We start from the raw sequence: 20,832 nt of genomic DNA on the forward strand, positions 1-20,832 counted from the left end.
TGGCACAATAGTAATCCGTTACATTCATATACCATAATTTATTCAGCCATTCCCCAACTGATAGGCATCCCTTTGATTTCCAGTTTTTGGTGACTACAAAGAGTGCTGCTATTTTTTGGGACCCTTTCCCATTTTTATGATCTCTTGGGGATACAATCCTAGGAGCAATATTGCTGGGTCAAAGGGTATGCACATTTTTGTAGCCCTTTGGGCATAGTTCCAAACCGCTCTCCAGAGTGACTGGATGAGCTCACAGCTCCACCAACAATGAATTAGTGTTCCAACTCTCCCACATCCTCTCCAACATTTATCGTCTTCCTGTTCTGTCATGTTTGCCAATCTGATAGGTGTGATGTGGTACCTCAGAGTTGTTTGGATTTGCATCTCTCTAATCAAAAGTGATTTAGAGCATTTTTTCATATGACTATGGATATCTTTAATTTCTTCCTATGAAAATTACCTGTTCATATCCTTTGACCACTTATCAATTGGGGAATGACTTGTATGGTTATACATTTGAGTCAGTTCTCTAAATATTCTATAAATGAGGCCTTTATCCCTGAGCTTACCCATAAAAATTCTTTCCCAATTTACTACATCTCTCCGAATTTTGGTTGCATTGGGTTTGGTTGTGCAAAAAATTTTCAGTTTAATGTAATCAAAATTATCCATCTTACATTTCATAATGCTTTCTATCTATCTCTTCTTTAGTCAAAAATTCTTCCCTTTTCCATAAATCTGATAAATACGCTATTCCTTGCTCCTCCAGTTTGTCCATGGTATCAGTCTTTATACCTAGATTGTGTATCCATTTGGACTTTATTCTTGTGTAAGGTGTCAGGCATTGATCTATGCTTTTTTCCCTTCTAATCTTAGCTGCATTGTACTTGCAGTTTTCTTTTTAAAAATACATAATGCGTTCAGCGTATTAATTCAAAGCTACTTTGCTTGTTTTTTTTTCCCTCTCAATTTCCTTTTGTTCTTTTCTGTTCATTTTTTACATTCTTTTTTTCTTGCTTCCTTTTTTGGGGGGGGGAACATCGCTGTATTTCCGTCAGTCCTTCTCCCTGCCCCACCTTCACCCTCCTTTTAAAAAACAAAGAGACAAACAGAAACTAAAACTTCCCCTGCAACAAATAAGCAGTCAAGCAAAACAAAACAACACATTGACCATGTCAGAAAATATATATCTTATTCTGCACCTTTAGTCCACTATCTGGAAGTGGATAGTATGTTTTAGCATAGGTCCTCTGGAGTTGTGATTAGTCGTTGCATTCATCACACTTCTTTCAGAGTTATTTTTCTTTTCTATGTTCTAGTCATTGTACCAATTGTTCTGGTTCTGCTAGTTTTGTTGTGCCATCAGTTTCTTCAGTTTTTCACAGGATTCTCCAAACTCATCCAGTTTAGCATATTTTATGGCTCAGTAATCTTCCATTATATTTACATATTTTTGTACATGGTACTCCTTTTTCTTTTATTCCTGTAGTGATATTACTCTGAAAGAGTGTACACAGTAACTTTTTAGGTATAGTATCATATTGTTTTCCTGAATGTCTGGACCAGTTCATACATAACTCCAGCGACAATGCGTTTGTGTGCCTATCCTGACACATTTCTCCTCAGTCATTGTCATTTTCCTTTTTTGTCATCTTTGCCAGTCTGATGGATATGATGTAGAACTTTAAAGCGATCTTATTTTGAATTTTTATTACTGTTAGTGATTTGCAGCATTTTTCTTATCACTGATATCTTAGATATCTTCTCTTGTACACTATTGGTTTTATATCTTTTTGACCATTTAGCTATTGAGTGATGGCTCTTATTTCTTATATATTTAAATCAGTTCCCTGTATATCTTGTATCTTGTCAGAGAAAACTGCTATAGACATTTCCTTCTGTAGATAACTTACCCTTTCAATTTTAACTGCATTTGTGCAAAAAAGCTCTTCTCATGCAATCAAAACTGTCCATTTTTTCTCTCCTGTTCTCTTTATCCTTTATTTGGTCAAGAACTGTTCCCTTATCCATAATGATTAAAGGTATCTACCTCCTTGGTCTTCTGATGTCCATTTGGAGCTTAATGTGATGTATGTAGTGTGTGAAATGTTAGTCTAACGTTAATTTCTGTCATACTTTTTTTCAGTTTTCCCAGCATTTTTTGTCATGTGAGCCCTTACCCCAGTAGTTGGGGATTTTAGAGTTTTCAGATCCTTTGCTGCTACTGTATTCATTTATTTCAGCATTTGTTAAGTGCTTACTATTTAACAAGCACTGCAGTAAGCTCTGGGGATACCAAAATGGTAAAACCCTCTGCTTACTCTCTAGAAGTTTACATTCTAATGGGGGAGATAATTGTAAATAACTAGATATACAAAAGATAGATGGAAAAGGGAAGGTATTAGCAGCTGGGTTACCACAATAACTGGATTGCAGATTTGTGAGAGGAAGTAAGATAAAATAAACCCAAAAAAGTTAGGAAGGGACTAGGTTATGAAGAGCTTTAAATGCCAGGTAAAGAACCTTAAATTTGATCATGAGGGTAATAGGGAACCACTAGAGATCATTGGCCCATTGTGGAAGGTGAGGTTTAAGAAGATGGTCAAACCTAAGCTTCAGAAATATCACCTTGGCAACTGAGTGGAGAATATATTAGAGTGAAGACAGACTTTAGTTTGGGAGACCAGTTAGGAGGTTATTTCATCAGGTGAAAAGTGAGAATTCGAACTAAGGTGATGGCTATGTAAATGGTAAGGAGGGAACATATTTGAGAGATGTGATTGTAATAAGATTTGGTAATGGTTTTAGATAAGTGGGGTAAGTGAGAATGATGAACTGAAGGTAGTATGGAGATTACCACATAGGGTTCTTGGGAGGAATGTAGTGTCTTTGACAGTAATAGAGGAGGTTAAAAAGGGGAATTTTTTTTCTTGGGGAGGTAGAAGATAATGAGTTCTTTTTTGAACATGTGGAATTTAAGATGTCTTTAGGGACATGCGGTTTGAGAGGTCCAAGAAGCAGTTGGTGGTGCATTTACTGTAGCTCAGGAGAGAGATTAGGGCCTCATATATAGATTTGGAAATTATCTACATAGAAATGAGTGAACTGATAAGCAGGTGAATTTCAGAAAAACCTGGGAAGAAATGAACTGATACTGAGTGAAGTGAGCAGAACCAGGAAAACATTGTGTGTAGTAACAGCAACATTGTATGGTGACCAACTTTGATAGATTTTCAGCAATACAATGATCAATGACAATTTCAAGGGACTCATGATGGAAAATGTTGTCCACATACAGAGAAGGAACTATGGAGTTTGAATGCAAATCGAAGCATACTATTTTCTTTTTTATTTATTTTTCTTGGTTTTCCCTTTTGTTCTGATTCTTGTTTCACAACATGACTAATGTGGAAATATGTTTAATACGATTGTACATGTATAGACTGTGTTAGATTGTATGCATCTTGGGGAGGGGAAAAGTTTAAAACTCAAAATTTTCTAAAAATAAATGCTGAACACCAAAAATAAATAAACAAATAGGTGAATGAATGAATGAAAAAGAAAGAAAAATTAGAAGTAAATGAACAAAAGAGAGAGAAAGGAGAAAGTCCAGGATTGCCCCTGAAGAGGAAAATATGTTTTTATTTATTGGGGTGTGCTCTGGATGAAGAACCAGAAAAGGAAGACTGAATCAGAATAGTTGGATGTATGGGAGTACAACCAAGAGAGAGCAGTGTCACAGAAGCCTAGAGAGGAGAGAGTATCCAGCAATTTGCATTATGGTTCTAAATTCAATTTCTTTCAGTGTTTAGTTTTAATGGGTATCCCTGCTGACAAAGATACCTCATAAAGGTATTATAAAGTGTTGTATTTTTATATTCTTAATTAGAGGGTTCGGAACCCATTGAAACATTTTGAGAATTTTTAAACAGGTTAGAAAATTGTTTCCAAGTTTTTAAGTGTCTGGATATGATACATAAATTTTGGCAACCAAAATTTGGTTTTTTAATGTCTTTCTAATAAGCATGGCTTTATAATATCATTAGCTAATATCTCACATCACAACATACACAAGTCAAGGTTCCTCAGTAATGTTAGTGGATGTAAATTTGTATTTCAAAAAATCCTTACTATTTCAATTTGGGGGGGCCAACTTATCAGATCTTCTTAGATTGCCATTGTTTTTATATAATCTCTTAATATGTCAGGTACTAGAAGCAGACATGTCAGCTGTTTACCCTTGGAATGACATTATTCATAGAATCTCCACACTTTATTTCTTTGCAGAAGGAGCCCTTTTAAGCCAGTTGTCTTTTTTTGGAGGTTAGTTTAGTTGAAAAGTAGATAGTATCATCCATAATTCTATATAAGAAGGCATACATAAATAAATAGCAATAGAAATTTGATTTATTTTGTCATAAATCTTATGCTTATTTACAGTATAAAATGGTGTATCTCTTAAACACCCTATTTTGGAGACTACTGATCTAGATTTAGACCAGCAGACCCAAATTCTTGTCTCACAGGCCTCAGGTAGACCCTAATTCCTCTTGTGCATTGTTACCTGAATATTTCTTCAGTTTCCAATCTGTCTTTTCTGTATATTGGTTCTTGTTCCTGCTGCCTGCAGATACTCTCAGGACCCCCCTCAATTTGGGCTTCTTCTAACTGCAATTAGAATGAAGGCTGTTTCTTTGAGTTTTAAAACAAGGAGACATAACTATTTCCCCTATTTCACTTCCTACATTTTTGGCTGCAAAGACCTCTCCAAAAATAATTTCATTTTGGAGAGAATTCAGCACCTGCAGCGGGTAAAGGAAACCAGTTAATCAACAAAACATTTATTAAGTACTAGACAAAAATGAAGCCGTCTTCTAGGACCTGAAATTATATCAAGAAGAAAAAAGGGGGGTTAAGAGGTGCTGGTACACAACACAGTGCACAAGATTTATATGTCCAGATGAGATTAAAGGATTATCTAGCAATGGCCTTTGAGAAAGAAGGGTGCGTTGCCATCTTCAGTTTGTGTCCAGATTGGAGTAATGGTGAGGCAGCTCCCTAAGTGACTCTTATCTTTTCCATTTAAATAGGAAACAACCCTTATCTGTGTTATGGATGGTCCCTCTCTGTTTTGGGTTCTAGGATTGTGGTGGTTGAAGAAGCTAGTTGTTATCTGTGATCTAGGCTTTAGGATCTTTGAAAATTTTATTCAGTTGAAAGGTAGGAGAGGAATAGAATTGCAGTCATTCCCATCCCTCCTCCTTTGCCTCTCAGATCCTATGGGGCAGTTTGGGCCCAGGGGTACACTTTACTGTGACGTTGTAATTCGGAAGGGCAGGTGAAACCTGTTTATTTGGCTTTAGAAGTGAAAGCAAAAAAAGAACATTTGTCAATCAATGGAAAGTACATTTGTCTATAGTAGGAGATTCCCCTCTGTCTCCACCCCCCCTTTAATGTCTATGGATAGATTTCAGAGGTTTACAAATTTAGATAGAGAAAAAGTTGCATCTTTATTTCAATATAAAGGTATACATCTTTATTTTCATTTGTTTTATCTGTGTGTGTATCTATACATGTATATAACTTTATTCTTTTAAAAATGTACTGAAATGAGGTCTATGACACAAAAAAAGTTAAGAGCCTCTGATCTGTAGCATTACTATGGACACTAGTCTTTCCCAGGAAGTTCTTTCTCCAAACAGATTCACTATGTCTTTGGGTTTTTCTCTCAGGTGAGTGATGAAATGACCTTTAACTTTTTCTTTTCAAGTAAGAACTTAATCAAGAAATAAAAATATTGTAGTACACAAAGAAAAAGAATATGAAACAAAGAACTGACAGCATTTTTTTTTAAAACATAGATTAAATTGAACAAGGTAGTAATAAAATTGTTAATTCATGTGTCCCCTTTTGAGAGTGGGGGTGCATGTGTGTGCACGCACACCCATGTTTTCCTTTGTGGTTTGGTTTTGTTTTCTGGTGCTTCTTCCCTTCTCATTCACTTCTCACTAACTTTACTCTCTTTGACTCATTCCAACAGAAGCAGCCCTCCCTTTACCACTTGTTTCCTTGGTATTCTACATGTGAATGCTAACTCATATTCTTTAGAAAATGAGGGAATAAGTTTCCAATACCAAAAGAACCCAATATGGAGGTGAAAGACCCCCATTATTGATATAACAATAAATGTATATATGCCTGTATTTATTCTCTAGCAAGCAGTAGTATTGCTTTTTGCATTGCTCAGAGAAAGTATGGCACAATTTTTAAAAATTCTAAGAAGCAACTATATAAAATTTTATTACAAGAAGGGTCATAGCAACAACAAACAATGCATTATGAAATGAGTCATGGCAGCCATATTTTTGAAAAATCTTACAATGTCTCATTCCTTTTTTTTAAAAGAACAAGCCTTACTTGAACATCTCATTACCTCATTACCTCAACAAGCATTTATTTTGGGGCTTGAGCTAGAAACCTAGCTGGAGATAAAAAGAGGGGGAAAAAATAGTCCTTGCCCTCAAGGAGCTTAGATTTTATTGGGGGAAACAACATGTAAACACAAAATAGGGAATAATGTCCAAGAGAGGAAGCCAGTTTGTTAACAGTTAAACAAGTACTCTAGAAAATGCAGTGGAAAAGTAGGAGAGAATAAGAAAATGGCAGTGATGGGAACAAACTGATACAGACTTGCCATTGAAAAAGTTGTACAAAATCAGGCTGGACAGCATTTTATCTTTGTACTACAGAAGTTGGAAGTAAAGATTTGAATTCTGGCAGTTAACATCAGGAAGCAAAATTTGCTTGTGCATCCTTAACTCTTTTTTTGTGATCTCAGTGCTCCTGGGCTGCTGCTGCTGCTACTGCTACTACTACTACTACTTCTCCCCAAAAAGAATTTATTAAGCACAGTGTGCCAGGCACTGTGGAGACAAAGAAAGGAAAAAATATAATATTTGTCCTCATTCTAATTGGAGAGGTAACATGTGAACAAATATATACATACAACATATATACAATGTAAGTTGGAGATGATTTCAAAGGCCTCCTGTAGAAGGTAGTATTTGAACTCAGTAATGAATCAGGAAGTTAGGGAAGTCAGGAGATACAAATGAAGAGGGAAGGCGTTTAAGGTATAGAGGATGGCCAGTGCAAAGGCACAGAGTCAACAGGTGGGGTGACTTGACAAGGAATAGCTAGCAGGCCAGTGTTAGCCAGAGAATAGAATGTGTAAAGGACAGTCAAATGTAACAAGGCTAGAAAAATAGGAAGGGAGAAGGCTTTGTAATGTGGGAGAGCCGCTGAAGTGTATTGAGTAAGAAAGGTGACATGGTCAGATCTACACTTCAGGAAAAATCACTTTGACAGCTGAATGAAGGATGGATTGGAATGAGAAGAAACTTGAAGCAGGAAGAGCACCTGTCAGCCTATTGTATTAATTGAAGCATGAGGTGGTGAGGATCTCTATCAAAGTTATAGGTGTATAGGCAGAAGGTAGAGGGGACATATATAAGAGAAGTCATGAAGGTAGAAATGAAGGGTATTATGTAGAGTGAATGTGAGAAGAGTTGAGGGTGACACCAAAGTTGAGTATGGGTGACTAGGAGAATATTGGTGCCCTTGACAGTAATAGATAGGAAAGTTTAGAAGAGGGAAGGGTTTGGGGAGAAAGATAAATGAGTTCTGTGTTTGACATATCTAAGGGACGTACAATTTCAGATGCTCAAAAGGTGATTGATGATAAAGATTGGAGCTTAGGAGAGGTTAGGGTTAGATATTCACATCTGTGAATCAGCTGTATAGACATAATTCAATCTTTGACAGCTAATGAGATCACCATGTCAGATAGTATGGTGGGAGAAGAGAAAAGGGCCCAGGGCCTAGCCTTCAGGAACACCTGCAACCTAGTGGGTGTGTTCCACATGAAGAGCTAGCAAAGGAGACCTGAGGAGTAGGTCAGGTAAGTAACCTATAAGGAGAACCGGGAAAGCAATGTCAAAAAACCTAGAGAGAAGATAAAACACTGATCAACAGCACTAAAGACTGCAGATATCAAGAGGTATGAGGATTTAGAAAAAGTTGTTAGATTTGACAAATAAGAGATTACTACTGATTTTGAAGAGAGCAACTTTAGTTGAATGAAGAAGTCAGAAGCCAAATTGCTGAATATTTAGAAGGAAGTAACAGGAGAAGTTGAAGGTACCAATTTTAGACAGCTTTTTCAAGGAATTTATCCAAGAAGGGAGATTGAAGATTAGAGAGAAAGAGCAGTGCGACCGTGGGAAGGCACAAGTTTTGGACCTCAGATTCCTATTTGTAAAACAGGGTGATTGAATTGGATTACCCTTAAGGCCTAATGTAGCTCTAATGCTTTTTGATTGAATCAGAGGTGTTTGATCTAAGGACAAATAATTAGTACTTGGTAACTGGAGAGTTATAACTGTGAAGTGAAGTGGGCAGCAGAGGGTTTACTAGAAGACCCAGGAGAGGGATAGCTACTTAGCAATATTTCTGGGCAAGTCACTGAAAAATTCACTTGTAAAAAGAGAACATTTTAATTAGTTATTTCATAGGGTTGAGTACTCCAGAGGAGTACAGCCAGGTTGGAAATGAAGAGATGACTGTTCAAATTATGCTAAAAAGTAACTAAAATGACCAAACCCTTGATCCAGAGATTCTTCTTAGAGATACATACAAAGGAATCATAGCAGCCTAAGCAAAAATGCCTATTAATTGGGAAATGGCAAGATAACTTGTGATAGTATATTACATGTAATATTAATTATTTATGTAATTACATATAATTATATACAATATAGAATAAATATAATCATATGTTGTATACTATATTAACATATTAAATATTATATTAATATACTACATTATACCATTACTGCAATATAAAAATATTTAAATATAAAAAATTCAGTAAAGTATAGAAAGACTTATACTAACTGATGCTGAATTAATTAGTCACAACTAGGAAACTGCTATGTAATTACAATCATATGAATGAAAAGACTAAAAAATTACACTAAATGCCATGTAATTATAAGGCCCAAGGGAAGAGCTGAAAAAATGCACTTTTCTTCCTCTTTGTAGACTTACAGGACTGCATGTAGAGAACTTGGATGATATGTTGTTTAGTTTTGCAATATTGCTTTTTTTCCTTTGTTATAAGAAATGGTTCATTGGATAGGGAAGCAGGGAGAGATATATTCAGAAATGGAGGTGATATTAAAAACAAAAGATCAGAATGTCTTTTAAAAAATAATACGTATGTATAGCACATTAAGGTTTACAAAGTACTTTACATGCACTATCTCATTTGATCTTCCTAACAACCTTATGAGGTAGATGTTTTCATCTTCATTTGCAAATGATCTCTTCCAGCTCTAAATCTATCATCCTATGAAGAAACTGAGCTACAGAGAGATAAGATGACTCATCCATGGTCCCACAGCTAGTTGAATTTGAACCCTTATCTTCTTGACTTACACCAAATACCCTTCTCCTTCTTCTCCACATTATGTACTTAAACTCCTTAAGGATTCAGTTTTGTCTTTGTATCCCCAGGCTATACGGTGAAGGCACTTAATAAATGCTTGTTGACTGATTCATTTATGTATGTTTATGTACCATCCCTCCACTATAGAATGTAAGGTCCTGAAGGGAGGAACTGTTCTTTATTTTGGACTCTTCTGAGTCTGGCATAGTTACTTAGTACATGCTTGTTGGGTTGTGTTACACTGGGTTGAGAGGGAAGAGAAAAGAATAATTCTAAGATTATTAAACTGGTAACCAGCAGGATGGTAATAACCCTGAAAGAAATGGGTAAGTTTGAAAGAGGGGCAGATTTAGACTTAAATAACTTAGGAGAGATTGACTAGACACGTAGATTTAGGAATCAACCACAAAAATGATAACTGAAGTCTCAAGAGCAAATCAGGAGAAAGTCAGACAGGTAGGAAGAGAACTTGGAGAAAGTAGTCAGTCAAATGTTTAATGTGAGTAATGTCCAAGGAACCAAGAGAACAACTTTCAGAAGTATCCAGATAGAGAAGTATATGGTATAAATTGCATCATTCTTTGATCTTTTAGAAATTCAGTTATTGGGTCTTGAGGTAAAATGAAATTTCTTTGAAATACTTTGAATTCCTTAGAGGAAATAGCATACAAATACACACTGTTTTATTTCAGTTTAACCATTACATTGCCCAGTCATTTAGACTGGTTGAATCAAAAAAAGAAAAAAAAAATCAGATTCAAAAGCTATATCAAGAAACTCAACCTTTTTTGGCCTAGTGAAACAACCATAAAATGAGTATTAAGCATTTATTTGATCTTTATGTCTAGTTATGAGTATAAATCCTATTTTCAACTTCCAAAAGTAGACAGAAGAGAAAATAAATGTATCTTCATAATGGGGGTCAAACTGAGTGAAATTATCAAAGGAAGCAAAAGAGCTTGATTATGACAGTATTGAAAGAGGAAACTAATCTGTCTTGTCAGCTGAGTTCAGGTCTAAAACTAGTCATTTCTTGACAGAAGAAACCATTTCTCAGAAAACCTACTGCTGTGGGGGATGGGTTTCAGAAGTTTGTTTTATTTTTAAATAATCTGTGACTTGAAAGTTAGTAATATATTATGTTTCCTTATGGTATTTATTATTAGTATGTTTAAAAACCTCAGTGACAAGAGTTTGAAAGCAGATATCATTTTAAAAAAACTGTTAACTTCTGTGACTGATGTTACTAGATGTTGAAATCAAGACTTCCTGTGGAAGTGTGGTTTTGGTTGTTTTTGTGATATGTCAAGCAATAGAGTTTGAACCACCATTTCTATTGATTGCATTTTTCTTCACCTTTTGAAAAAAGAATTAGAGAAGTTTATATAAGTAGTGATAAGAAATTATATTATGGATATAAAAGTTTATTCATTTTGCAGTGCAGAGTTGCACGAGTATGTCATGTTACTTCATTGTTGCATTACAAAAGCCAGAATAAAGTGTGAGCAGAAAAGGCATTTTCTGGTTACTCTGTTTAAGAAATTAAAACTTAACTTGGAATTTATTCATGGGACAGTTGGTACAGTGTGGATAAGTTATTAGGAGATGAATGGTACAAGAGGAGTTGTAAGAATCTGGCAGACAATTTTAAGGAAAGGAGTTGGCACTTTGGAAGTCGAATTTTAGATACTCAAGTGTTGCGATTCTATAATTGGAGAAGTGGCAGTGCCCCACTTTTATTGTGAAGTCTGTGCTGGAAATCATGAATCATGCAGTCATTTTTTCAGTGTTCATTTAAAAGACTTTGATAGTTTCACTTCTTTTGAAAATGTCTGTGTTTAATTTTTTTTGTTCAAATAAGCCAGTCATTTTTAAGGTAGTATGCATTGTAGTCAATGCCAAAAAAAACCCCAAAACCTCTTTCCCACTTCCACTACGAATGGAGTCCATTTTGATTCTTCAACCTCTTGTAAATTACTTTTTTAAAGGTGTTTTAGAATATCATAATATATACAACTAATCATTTTTAGAAAGAAAAATTCCATTTTGATCTTTAGGCACGTTACATATAAAGCTCACTCCACCCATCCTCCCACCTCCAAATGTTCCTTCATCTAGCTAGAGCTGTTTTGGGGACAGATTTGTAGTAAGGGGTTAGATCCTAAATAGATCACTTTTTAGTGATTTAAATTGTCATCTGTGAAATCTGAAAGACTATGTGTTCCAAAAACTCCAGTAGAATACCTTTGCTGGTTTTGTGATGCTGATGTAGATAAATTTAATAGAGAAATGGTTGGAAGAAGTGAGATTAAGTTGAAATGTGAACATTTCATTTTTAAAGTATCGAAGTAATTTAAAATTGGGGAAAAAAAGAATAAAAATACCTTCTCTCTTCCCCTGTTCCCCTTCCCCCTCTCCCCAGTTTCTGAAATACAGGGAGATCCAGTTGTTGACCTATTTTATTGCTGGCTATGTAATGTCGCTATAACAGTACTGTACTGAATTTTTTTCTATTTGGAGTCTTTATTTCGTACCAACTGAAACATCATCACAGCTGTGTAGTTGATAGTGCTTTGCTTTTTGAGTTTATGTTCTTTCTATGCTTTACACAAGGAAACAAAAGTCCTTTGGTGCTGATTTTAGCAATACTTTGAAATTAGAGTTTATTTGGCATTATAACAAGGCATTTTCGCATATTTCCTGTTATAGTGAGCTAACTTTCTGGGATATGTGGTTTTTATTTTGTTAATTGTGTAGCTGGCTTTCTCTTCTCCAACATAATAAAGCAGTTAAAGGGTGATTAAACTGTTAAAAAAACAACGCTTGCTGACCTCATCTTTCCGAGAACACTAGTATGTGTGATTTACTATAACAAGATCTTAGTTTTTCCTGTTGGCAAATGACATGTAATATTTACAAAGATCTTGGGTTCAATCCAGCAGAAACATCTCAGATAAATTGATATGTGAAAGTAAAACCCGTTAGCATTTTCTTTTCTTTGGAGATCATGTAGCTAGAAGATTTTTAGCTTAAAAATATTTTTAAAAACTGTAATATAGATTTGAGGGCAGCAAATTGTAAACTGGGTTGTAAAATAATTATATACATGGTTTTCTATAGAATTAAGTATCAAATCTCAACTCATTTCATTCATATTTTCACAATCCCAATTTGATCATACATATCTGAAATTGAACTTTCAGGATTGTAAGTTAACAGCTGTTCTTTATGCAGATGTCTCAGATATCTACAGTCTGTTTTTAAATTATCTTGAAGTGCATACGTATATGGAATAATGAATATGTCTTAGAAGCTTATCTTAAAGTCATACTTCTTAAATCTTTCTTTCTTTTGCACTTACAAATTATATTATGCATTTTTTTTTTTGCCCAGTCTGTATCTAGATTATCCTAAACTTGGAATTAGTGAAATCTGATTTTAAGAAAATTTTTTATATATAAAAGGAACAGCAGTTTATACCTAAATTGTCAAACATTTGTTTAAAAATTTTTTTTTAATATTTTAAAATATCTTTTGTTTTTAATATCCCTAACTATCCCCTTGGATTCTTCTTCCTGCCCTCCTCCAAATTATCCCATAGAATAAATAATTTTTAAAAAAAAGAAATGGGGGGGTAGGAAGTAGGAAATCAAAACCAATCAGTACATTTAAAAAAAAACCTGATAATATATGAAATGTTCTGTACCCATATATACCCCCACCTCTGCAGTGGAGTGAAGGGAGCTGTCTTCACTTATCTTATTTAAGGCCATACTTATAGTGAACCATATTTTACAGATTATGAAGCTTCTTTTTCAGCCTGGTGAATCAAAAGTAGGAATAATCTACATCCTACCTTTGGGGCTTTTTTTATGAGCAGTTATTAAGGCATTTCACAACAAAAATGCATCTTAAGTATGCCATAAGTAAGGACCACAAAATATTCTTCTGCTACAAATCTAGTCCTAATCTTTCTGTAGCCAATTTTTTTCTAAGCACACTAGTCATTACTTAAGCAAAGAGTTCATTGCCCTGAAGTAAGCATTTTGTTTTCAATAAGTACTTTATTTTATTGTACTGTAGGATTTCTCTTTTAAAAAAACTGAATTATTTTGAGACATTAATGATTTATATAACAAAAAATACTGGTTTAATTCTTGTTACCTTTCTAATTATTGAATAATTGATGAGATGATAATTTCATGATGATTAATAAAAGTTCTGACTATATGAGAAAATATAAAATATTCTGGAGTAATTTATGGTTTGTCAATTTGTTTTTATTTTTAGATGATCATAGTCGTGTTAAACTGCAAAATACTGAAAATGATTATATCAATGCCAGCTTTGTTGCCATAGAAGAGGCACAAAGAAATTACATCTTAACACAGGCAAGTAATATGATGCTGAGTAGTTTCATAAAAATGGAATTTTATAGGTTCTGAGTTCCCTCTGTCTAGTAAAGTGTTTGAATTTAAGTAGAGTCAACTCCATTAAATTAAAAGTAGATCATCTGAAGAATTAAGAAAGTCTTGCTTTGTGGCTTGCCAAGCATATATTCTGCTAATAATTACTTGTTCAGTTGATAATTTCCATACTTTTTTGTTCTTGTTTTCATGTTGTCTGAAGTGCAACAAGGAAGTCCTTTGAAATCCTTGTTCCAAGGAAGGGTTGAAAAGAAAATACAGCAGTACTTTGGTTCATGTTCTGTTACACTCAGAGAAAAGGAACTTCTTGTCTCTTGCAAAAATTTAGTTGCTAGGAAGAATTGAAGTGAAAGAGGCAGGTAGTGGAAATTGGATGGTGCCTTGCATTCTTTTTTGTGAAGTGAATTTTCTGTGTATCTGGTATACCCATTCACATACAAATGCACTTTTGTTTTAAGCCCAATATAAGTCACTTTGAATTATATACCTCAATTATTCTTTGTTAGAAGAAATATGGGAATTAAACTGATACTACTTTTTGTTATTTAAATGGATAGCTACATATCTGGGATAAGAAATCCACAGTACTGATATTTAGAACATAAATAATTCTTCTCAAGTTATCAATGTATTGAATTAAAATTGCTGTAGTTTTAGGAATTAGTCATCATTCCGTTAGGAAAACTTATTTTCTTTCTAACCTTGTTCTATACTTCTGCTCACCTTCCTTTTTTCTTCATAATGTAAATTAGAGTTTTTAGGTTACTGAATATTGACAATACATAGGTAGGTTCTGCAATGGATCAAGTGCTGGATTTGAATTCAGGAAGATTTGATTTCAGATATGGCCCCACGCACTTATTTGTTGAGTGTATCTGGCTTGGTCTTTAACTTCTATCATCAGTTCCCTAATCTGCAAAAAAATAATTGCTCCTCTCTGTATCACATGGTTGTGGTGAGGACAAAATGAGACAACATATGTAAAGAACTTTTCAAACCTTAAAGTGGTATATAAATGCTAGTTATTGTTATTTTATATTTAGTGTTTTTATTGTCATCTATTTGCTATACAGATCGTCTGTGTAATGTACATCTTTGTAAAAACTTAGAAATTGATTCATGTCCTTAAGGCAAATTGCAGCAGAAAGGTTACTAAAACATTAGTCATTTGCTGTCAGCAGCTAATAATACAATTTGTAGTCTTGGGCAGGCTAGATTTGCTTATGAATTGATTTGCTTATGGTAAAATTTTAAATTTTAAATTTAATTTGACATATTGAGCTTTTATCATTTTTTAAGAACATGTTGTAATTTAACTTTTAAAGCTATAATTCTTATATATCATCTAGTAGACAATCATACTACTATCTCAAGTCAAACTCTTTAAAACTGTATTCATTGTCAAAGTGTTGGCAATAATAATATTGGTTAGGCCAATGACCTTTGTTTGTAAACATATTTTTCTACCCAAAACTACTATTAATCACACACTATCTGTCTATATGTCAGGACATATGTTTATATGACTTGAAATAAAGCCCTGGTATTTATATAAGAAATAACATTTTAATAATTTTGATATAGATGAAGAGATTGAAGTTGAAGTTACCAAAAATATTTTGAAACAAATTTATTCCTTCCTTTGTGTACTATTTCTCTCACTGCTACCTCTACCCATTGCTCCTGGTTATGCCCTGTGTGGCTACATAGAACAAGTATAATCCTTCCTCCTCATGACATTTCTTCAGATACTTGAAAGAATCTTTCAGCCTCTAAAACTCCAGTCTTCTTTTCACCAGACTAAACATAATGAAAGACCCTTCACCATCCTGGTTGTTGTCCCTTGGACACTCTTCAACCTGTCAGTCCTCTGTGGTGCCCAAGATGATAGGACTGTAAATTTCCCTATTCCTGTAAGCTTTGCCCTTTTTGAGGGTTGAGGGGACAGAATTTCTTTTACTTAAAAAATATGTAGTGTTGATCTTTATTTCCAAATCATCCCTCACACACTAAGCAAGTAATTTTTTGTAATAAAGAAAAAAAAAGTATGAGCAAGAGCAATTCAGCAAAACCAACCAACATATGGAAGAGTTTGAGAGTATATGTAACATTTCATACCAATGTGCCCTCCTCTACAAAGAAGGAAAGGAAGTGCAATTTTTTCCCATACTTTTCCAGTCCATAGCTTGTTTTAATTACATATGGTTCAATTTCTCATTTTTCTTTCTATTTGCATTGCTGTAGTTATATATGTATGTCTGTCTGCCTTTCCCTTTCCCTCCATAGGACATCATTGTCATATGAAAAGATTACTAAATAGAGTGTTCAATTTCTGACTTCACAGCTTGCCACCTATGTGAATCTGGGCAAATCATTTGGTTTCTTTTGACCTCAGTTTCCTTGTTTGCAAAATGAGAAGTATCAAACAAAATGAACTTGTTAGTTTTGTCCTGAGGATCTGTCATTTTGAAAGAGGACCCCAGGTGCAGGAGAGTGCTGAAAACAAAGATATGAACCACGAATGATGAAATTTCAAGGGGGTCAAGCTTTGCCTTTCTCACCAACCTAAGATCACATTAACTTTTTTGATTGCCACATCACACTGCTGATTCACTGAGTTTGCATTCCACTAAATGCTCCAGTCTTTTTCTGTTCAACTGCTCTCTCTCTTCATGCCTCCTCCATTTTCTACATGGAGATTGCTTTTTTATACTTTGGTGTAAAACTTGATATTTATCACTATTGAATTTCATCCTATTAGATTTAGCTCAGTGCTTTAGCCTGTCAGATCTTTTTGGATCCTGATTCCATCTTCCATTGTATTAGCGATCCCTCCTGGCTTTGTGTCATCTGCAGATTTGATCACCGTACTACTACTATGCCTTTATCCACATCACTGATGAAAATGTTTTAAACAAAATAGGACCATCCCTAGAGTACTACATATGGAAAATTCCTGCCATGTTGACATTGAACCATTGGACCAATGGACAGTAGACCATTAACAACTTCTCTTTCAAGATGGTGATGTCCCTAATTCTGAAACTTATTCTTTGTGTCTAAAACAGTTTTACTAGAACCTAGGTAGGCTATATTCACAGCATTCTCCTATTTTGATAATCCTTACCAAAAAATAAATTATAATTTGGCATGACATTCTTTCTAAATTTTTTAATTCTAAATTTAATAAGTACCAAATAAAATGAGCATTTACACATATAAAGTAGGAATTGAAGAAAGTTGTACTTGAAACTTAATAAGTGCATCTTTCTTTTCCTTTTAATTGTATAGTTAATTCAACACATAACTTTCAAAGCTGTTTGTGTTGACTTCTGGCCTTCCATGTTCTATGATTTTAAAATTTTCTTTTTTTCTTTTCTTTTCTTTTTTTTTTAACAACTTTATTACTGCCTCCTCCCCCTTATTCCATTGTGGTGGGGTGGGGAGGGAGAGGGGGAGAAAAACTTCAGGAACAAATTCCCTGGTTAGCTCTGTCTGAAAATGTCAAGATGAATAGAATGTTTCATCATCCCATGACCTGTTCTTGATGAACTAGCTTTTTTGTAAATCAACATTTCTATCTAGATACTTTATAAGCATTGAGAAAAAAATCTATTCTAAAATTTTCTTAGGAATCAAACCGTAGCACTAACCTGTAGTTTGTAGAATTTATTCTCTTTTCCTTTTTTGAAAATAAAGACTTTTGTTCAATCTTGTGATTACTCCCATTTTCCAAGATTTTTCACACATTGACAGTGGCTTATCTGTCAGTTTTTCAGCACCCAAAAATGTAGTTTATACGAACCAGGTGACTTGAATCTAGGTAACCTCTTGTTATCTTGCTATTTTGGGTGTTTACTACTTGCCAGTTAATTTTTGTTCTACCATTCCAAAGCAAAGATCCTGTCTCTTCTTGGGTCTTCCTTTTTCTCTTCACATAACTAAAAATCACGTCCTTTTTGTTCAGTTTTTCTTAACTTTCCTCACCAGCCACAGCCAATGCCAAGTATTTCTGACAACACTATTTTTGAAGAATTGTGCCATAGTCTTAGAGTCACCTTCTACACCTAGCTTTCCTTCCATTCTCTGTACATTTCTTTTTAAAATCTAAATTTTTTGGTGAGTTTACTGTGAATCCACATGTTTTTTCAGATAAATCACACTTTTCCTCTTCATTGAAATTGTTTCTTTTTGTCTCTTCAGAATTTTGTTCTTGAGCATCTCCTATCCCTTCTGGGTTGAATTCTGCCAAAGCATTTTTAGTCCATGGGATCTTACCTTTCTTTCTTCTGAACCTTTTAAAATCTGTTTCTTCAAATCTAAATTGCATGTCAGACTATGCTGCAGATTTTCTGGCCTCTTTCTGGGACTCTCGAATGAGGTGGTTATTTCCCTTCAAAGATGCCCTTCATTACCACCCCAGTGACAAATTTCTCCCTGTTAGTGAGATCTGTATTAGGATTTCTCCTTTTTGGTTCATCCACTTTTTAAAGGTAGACAAACCTTAGTATCATTTAGTCTGTTCAGGAAGTTATTCTGCTCTACTTTTGACAGAGAGGAAGCTCGAGAAGATGTCTGAATAATTGAAGTCCCTCGTCACTGCTATTACATGCCTCTGTGCCAAGCTTTGTTGCCCACTCTCAGCTATTTCCTTTTTCTCTTTAAAACTTCTTTGGTATACTCCTATGACAGAATAACTTCTGTTTTCTCCTTCCTTTGACCTTTACCCAAATGCTCTCTATCTTGTTTTCTTTCCACTCAGGTTCCTGGATTTCTTCATATGCATATTTCATCTTAATATATAGTACTACCCTACCAATTTTTTTTTTGAGTAAAATATACTCATTATATAGTCATCGTTTATTTTACTATTAGCAGAAAATCTGAAGCACTGCAGATTTTTACCCAGGTATTGACTAAAAGTTTTAAGAGGCTATAAATCCATTTCCAAAATAAATGTATTGTGTTGTAGTGTCATATAGATTTTCATTCAATATGTAAATATTGTTGTGGAAGGCTTAGATTAAAAATCTGGTGCTATAATTAAAAAGAAATTGTCCAGTTTTTTTTCAGAATTTGCACTAAAATAGGGGTTCTTAACATGTATCCATGAGTTTATTCTTTGAATATTTTGATAATTATATTTCAACATAATTGATTTTCATTTTAATCATGTATCTTAGTTTATGCATTTAAAAATATTTCTCTGAAAAAGAGCCCATAGTTTAACTAGATTGTTAAAGGAGTCCATGTTGTAAATAAGATTAAAAACCCCTACACTAGAATCAGAAGACTTTGAAGCTTGCTGTATAGGACCTTGGAGAGCATTAAATTCCATTCCCATATTTTATAGAAAATTGTGGCATAAGGAAATTATGATTCACAAAAAATGTCACAGCTAGTTTGTTGTAATGCTAGTACTAGAACTCAGGGATTTTCCCAGTCCAGTTTCTACTATAGCAAAATCCTTATTAGTTGAAAGCATCTCTAATTACAGTTAAGTGTCACTTATTTGGAATTTTTGGCGTTTGCCCATTTATATTGTCATCGAGGTAGAAGAGAACAGGAGCATAAGGAGTTTATTATGTGATTCCTATCTCAGCTCTTCTTTCCCAGTTTGAATAAATTAATGTTTAGAAAAATGAAGAGCATTTATTAACTACCTGCTATCTGCCAGGCACTGTGCTAAATGCTGGGAGTACAAAGAAAAGCAAAAACAGGCCCTCCCCTCAAGGAGCTCACAATATACAATTGTGGGAGAGACAATATACAAACAACTTTGTGTAAGCAAGATATAGCCAAATCAATTGGAGTTAATCTCAGACAGAAGACATGGACATTAAGAAGGAATGGCAAAGGCTTATAGTAGAAGGGATTCTGTCTGACAATTAAAGGAAGGTGAGGAGGGAGGGAATGCCAGGCCTGGAAGTGACAGTGGTGAAAATGTCTGGAGATGGAGTATTTTAAGGGGGTCAGAGCCAGTAGATAGTGAAATTTGTGGAGGGGAGGAGTAAGGTGTATGAAGACAGAAAGCCAAGGAGGGACCAGATTACAAAAGAACCTTAAAAGTGAAACCAAATTTTATGTTTGATCCTGGAGATATTAGGGAGCCATTGAAATTTATTGACATGAGGAGTGACATGACCAGACATTGATCTGAAGAAAATCACTTTGACAGCTGAACGGAAGGTGGATATAGGGAGAGACTCGAGGCCAAGAAGACCAACTAGCAGTCTGTTGCAGTAGTTTACCTGCAAGATAATAAGGTCTCACACTATGGCTTTGTAAGAGAAGGGAACTTAAATGAAATGTTCCAGAGTTTCTTTGCCACTGTCAATGCAAACATAATCTTTGGGTTATAATTTACTAATTTTATATTCTATTTGAAGATTTTTACTGTGTGTATTTTAAAAGTTCTACTATTAATATGTTTCAGTCATTGGAACGTTTTCTCACAGCTACTTTTTAAAAGTTTCTGTCAGCTTGTGTCTGTTATGCATTGCAGATGAATGTTTTTATCATAACAGCGAGAAGCATGGAGATGTTATCATAATCTCCAGTTGTTTTGAATATCATTTGTCTTTCAATCCAGGTAGATTTAATGTCTGAATTTTTTGTCATCTACATAATCATAACTTTCTTTTTATACTAGTAATATACTTTCAGTAATTAAGGTGAATGTGGTTCAAAACAAGTCTTAATGTTGCATTCACTTTGTCTTACTACTTCACTTTTTATACAGTTTTCTTTTTGTATTTTTACAGGGTCCACTTCCTAATACTTGTTGTCATTTTTGGTTAATGGTATGGCAGCAAAAGTCCAAAGCAGTTGTTATGCTAAACCGAATTGTGGAGAAAGACTCAGTAAGTAATATTTAGAACTTAGTATAACTTATAT

At 34.4% G+C, this 20,832-nt stretch overlaps 1 protein-coding gene across 6 annotated transcripts in view; it reads left to right on the forward strand.

Annotated features, from left to right (window-relative positions):
• The window catches only part of PTPN2 (protein tyrosine phosphatase non-receptor type 2), a 109,234-nt gene that overhangs the window by 38,031 nt on the left and 50,371 nt on the right, over nucleotides 1-20,832 (forward strand). For all 6 annotated transcript variants that reach the window (XM_072604197.1, XM_072604193.1, XM_072604198.1 and 3 more), the window contains exons 3-4: nucleotides 13,799-13,899; nucleotides 20,700-20,798. In XM_072604197.1, the coding sequence (XP_072460298.1) occupies nucleotides 13,799-13,899; nucleotides 20,700-20,798 (200 nt within the window). The remainder of the gene's footprint in view (nucleotides 1-13,798; nucleotides 13,900-20,699; nucleotides 20,799-20,832) is intronic.

The sequence above is a fragment of the Notamacropus eugenii genome, chromosome 4 (genome assembly GCF_028372415.1).
Source record: "Notamacropus eugenii isolate mMacEug1 chromosome 4, mMacEug1.pri_v2, whole genome shotgun sequence".
NCBI classification, from domain to species: domain Eukaryota; kingdom Metazoa; phylum Chordata; class Mammalia; order Diprotodontia; family Macropodidae; genus Notamacropus; species Notamacropus eugenii.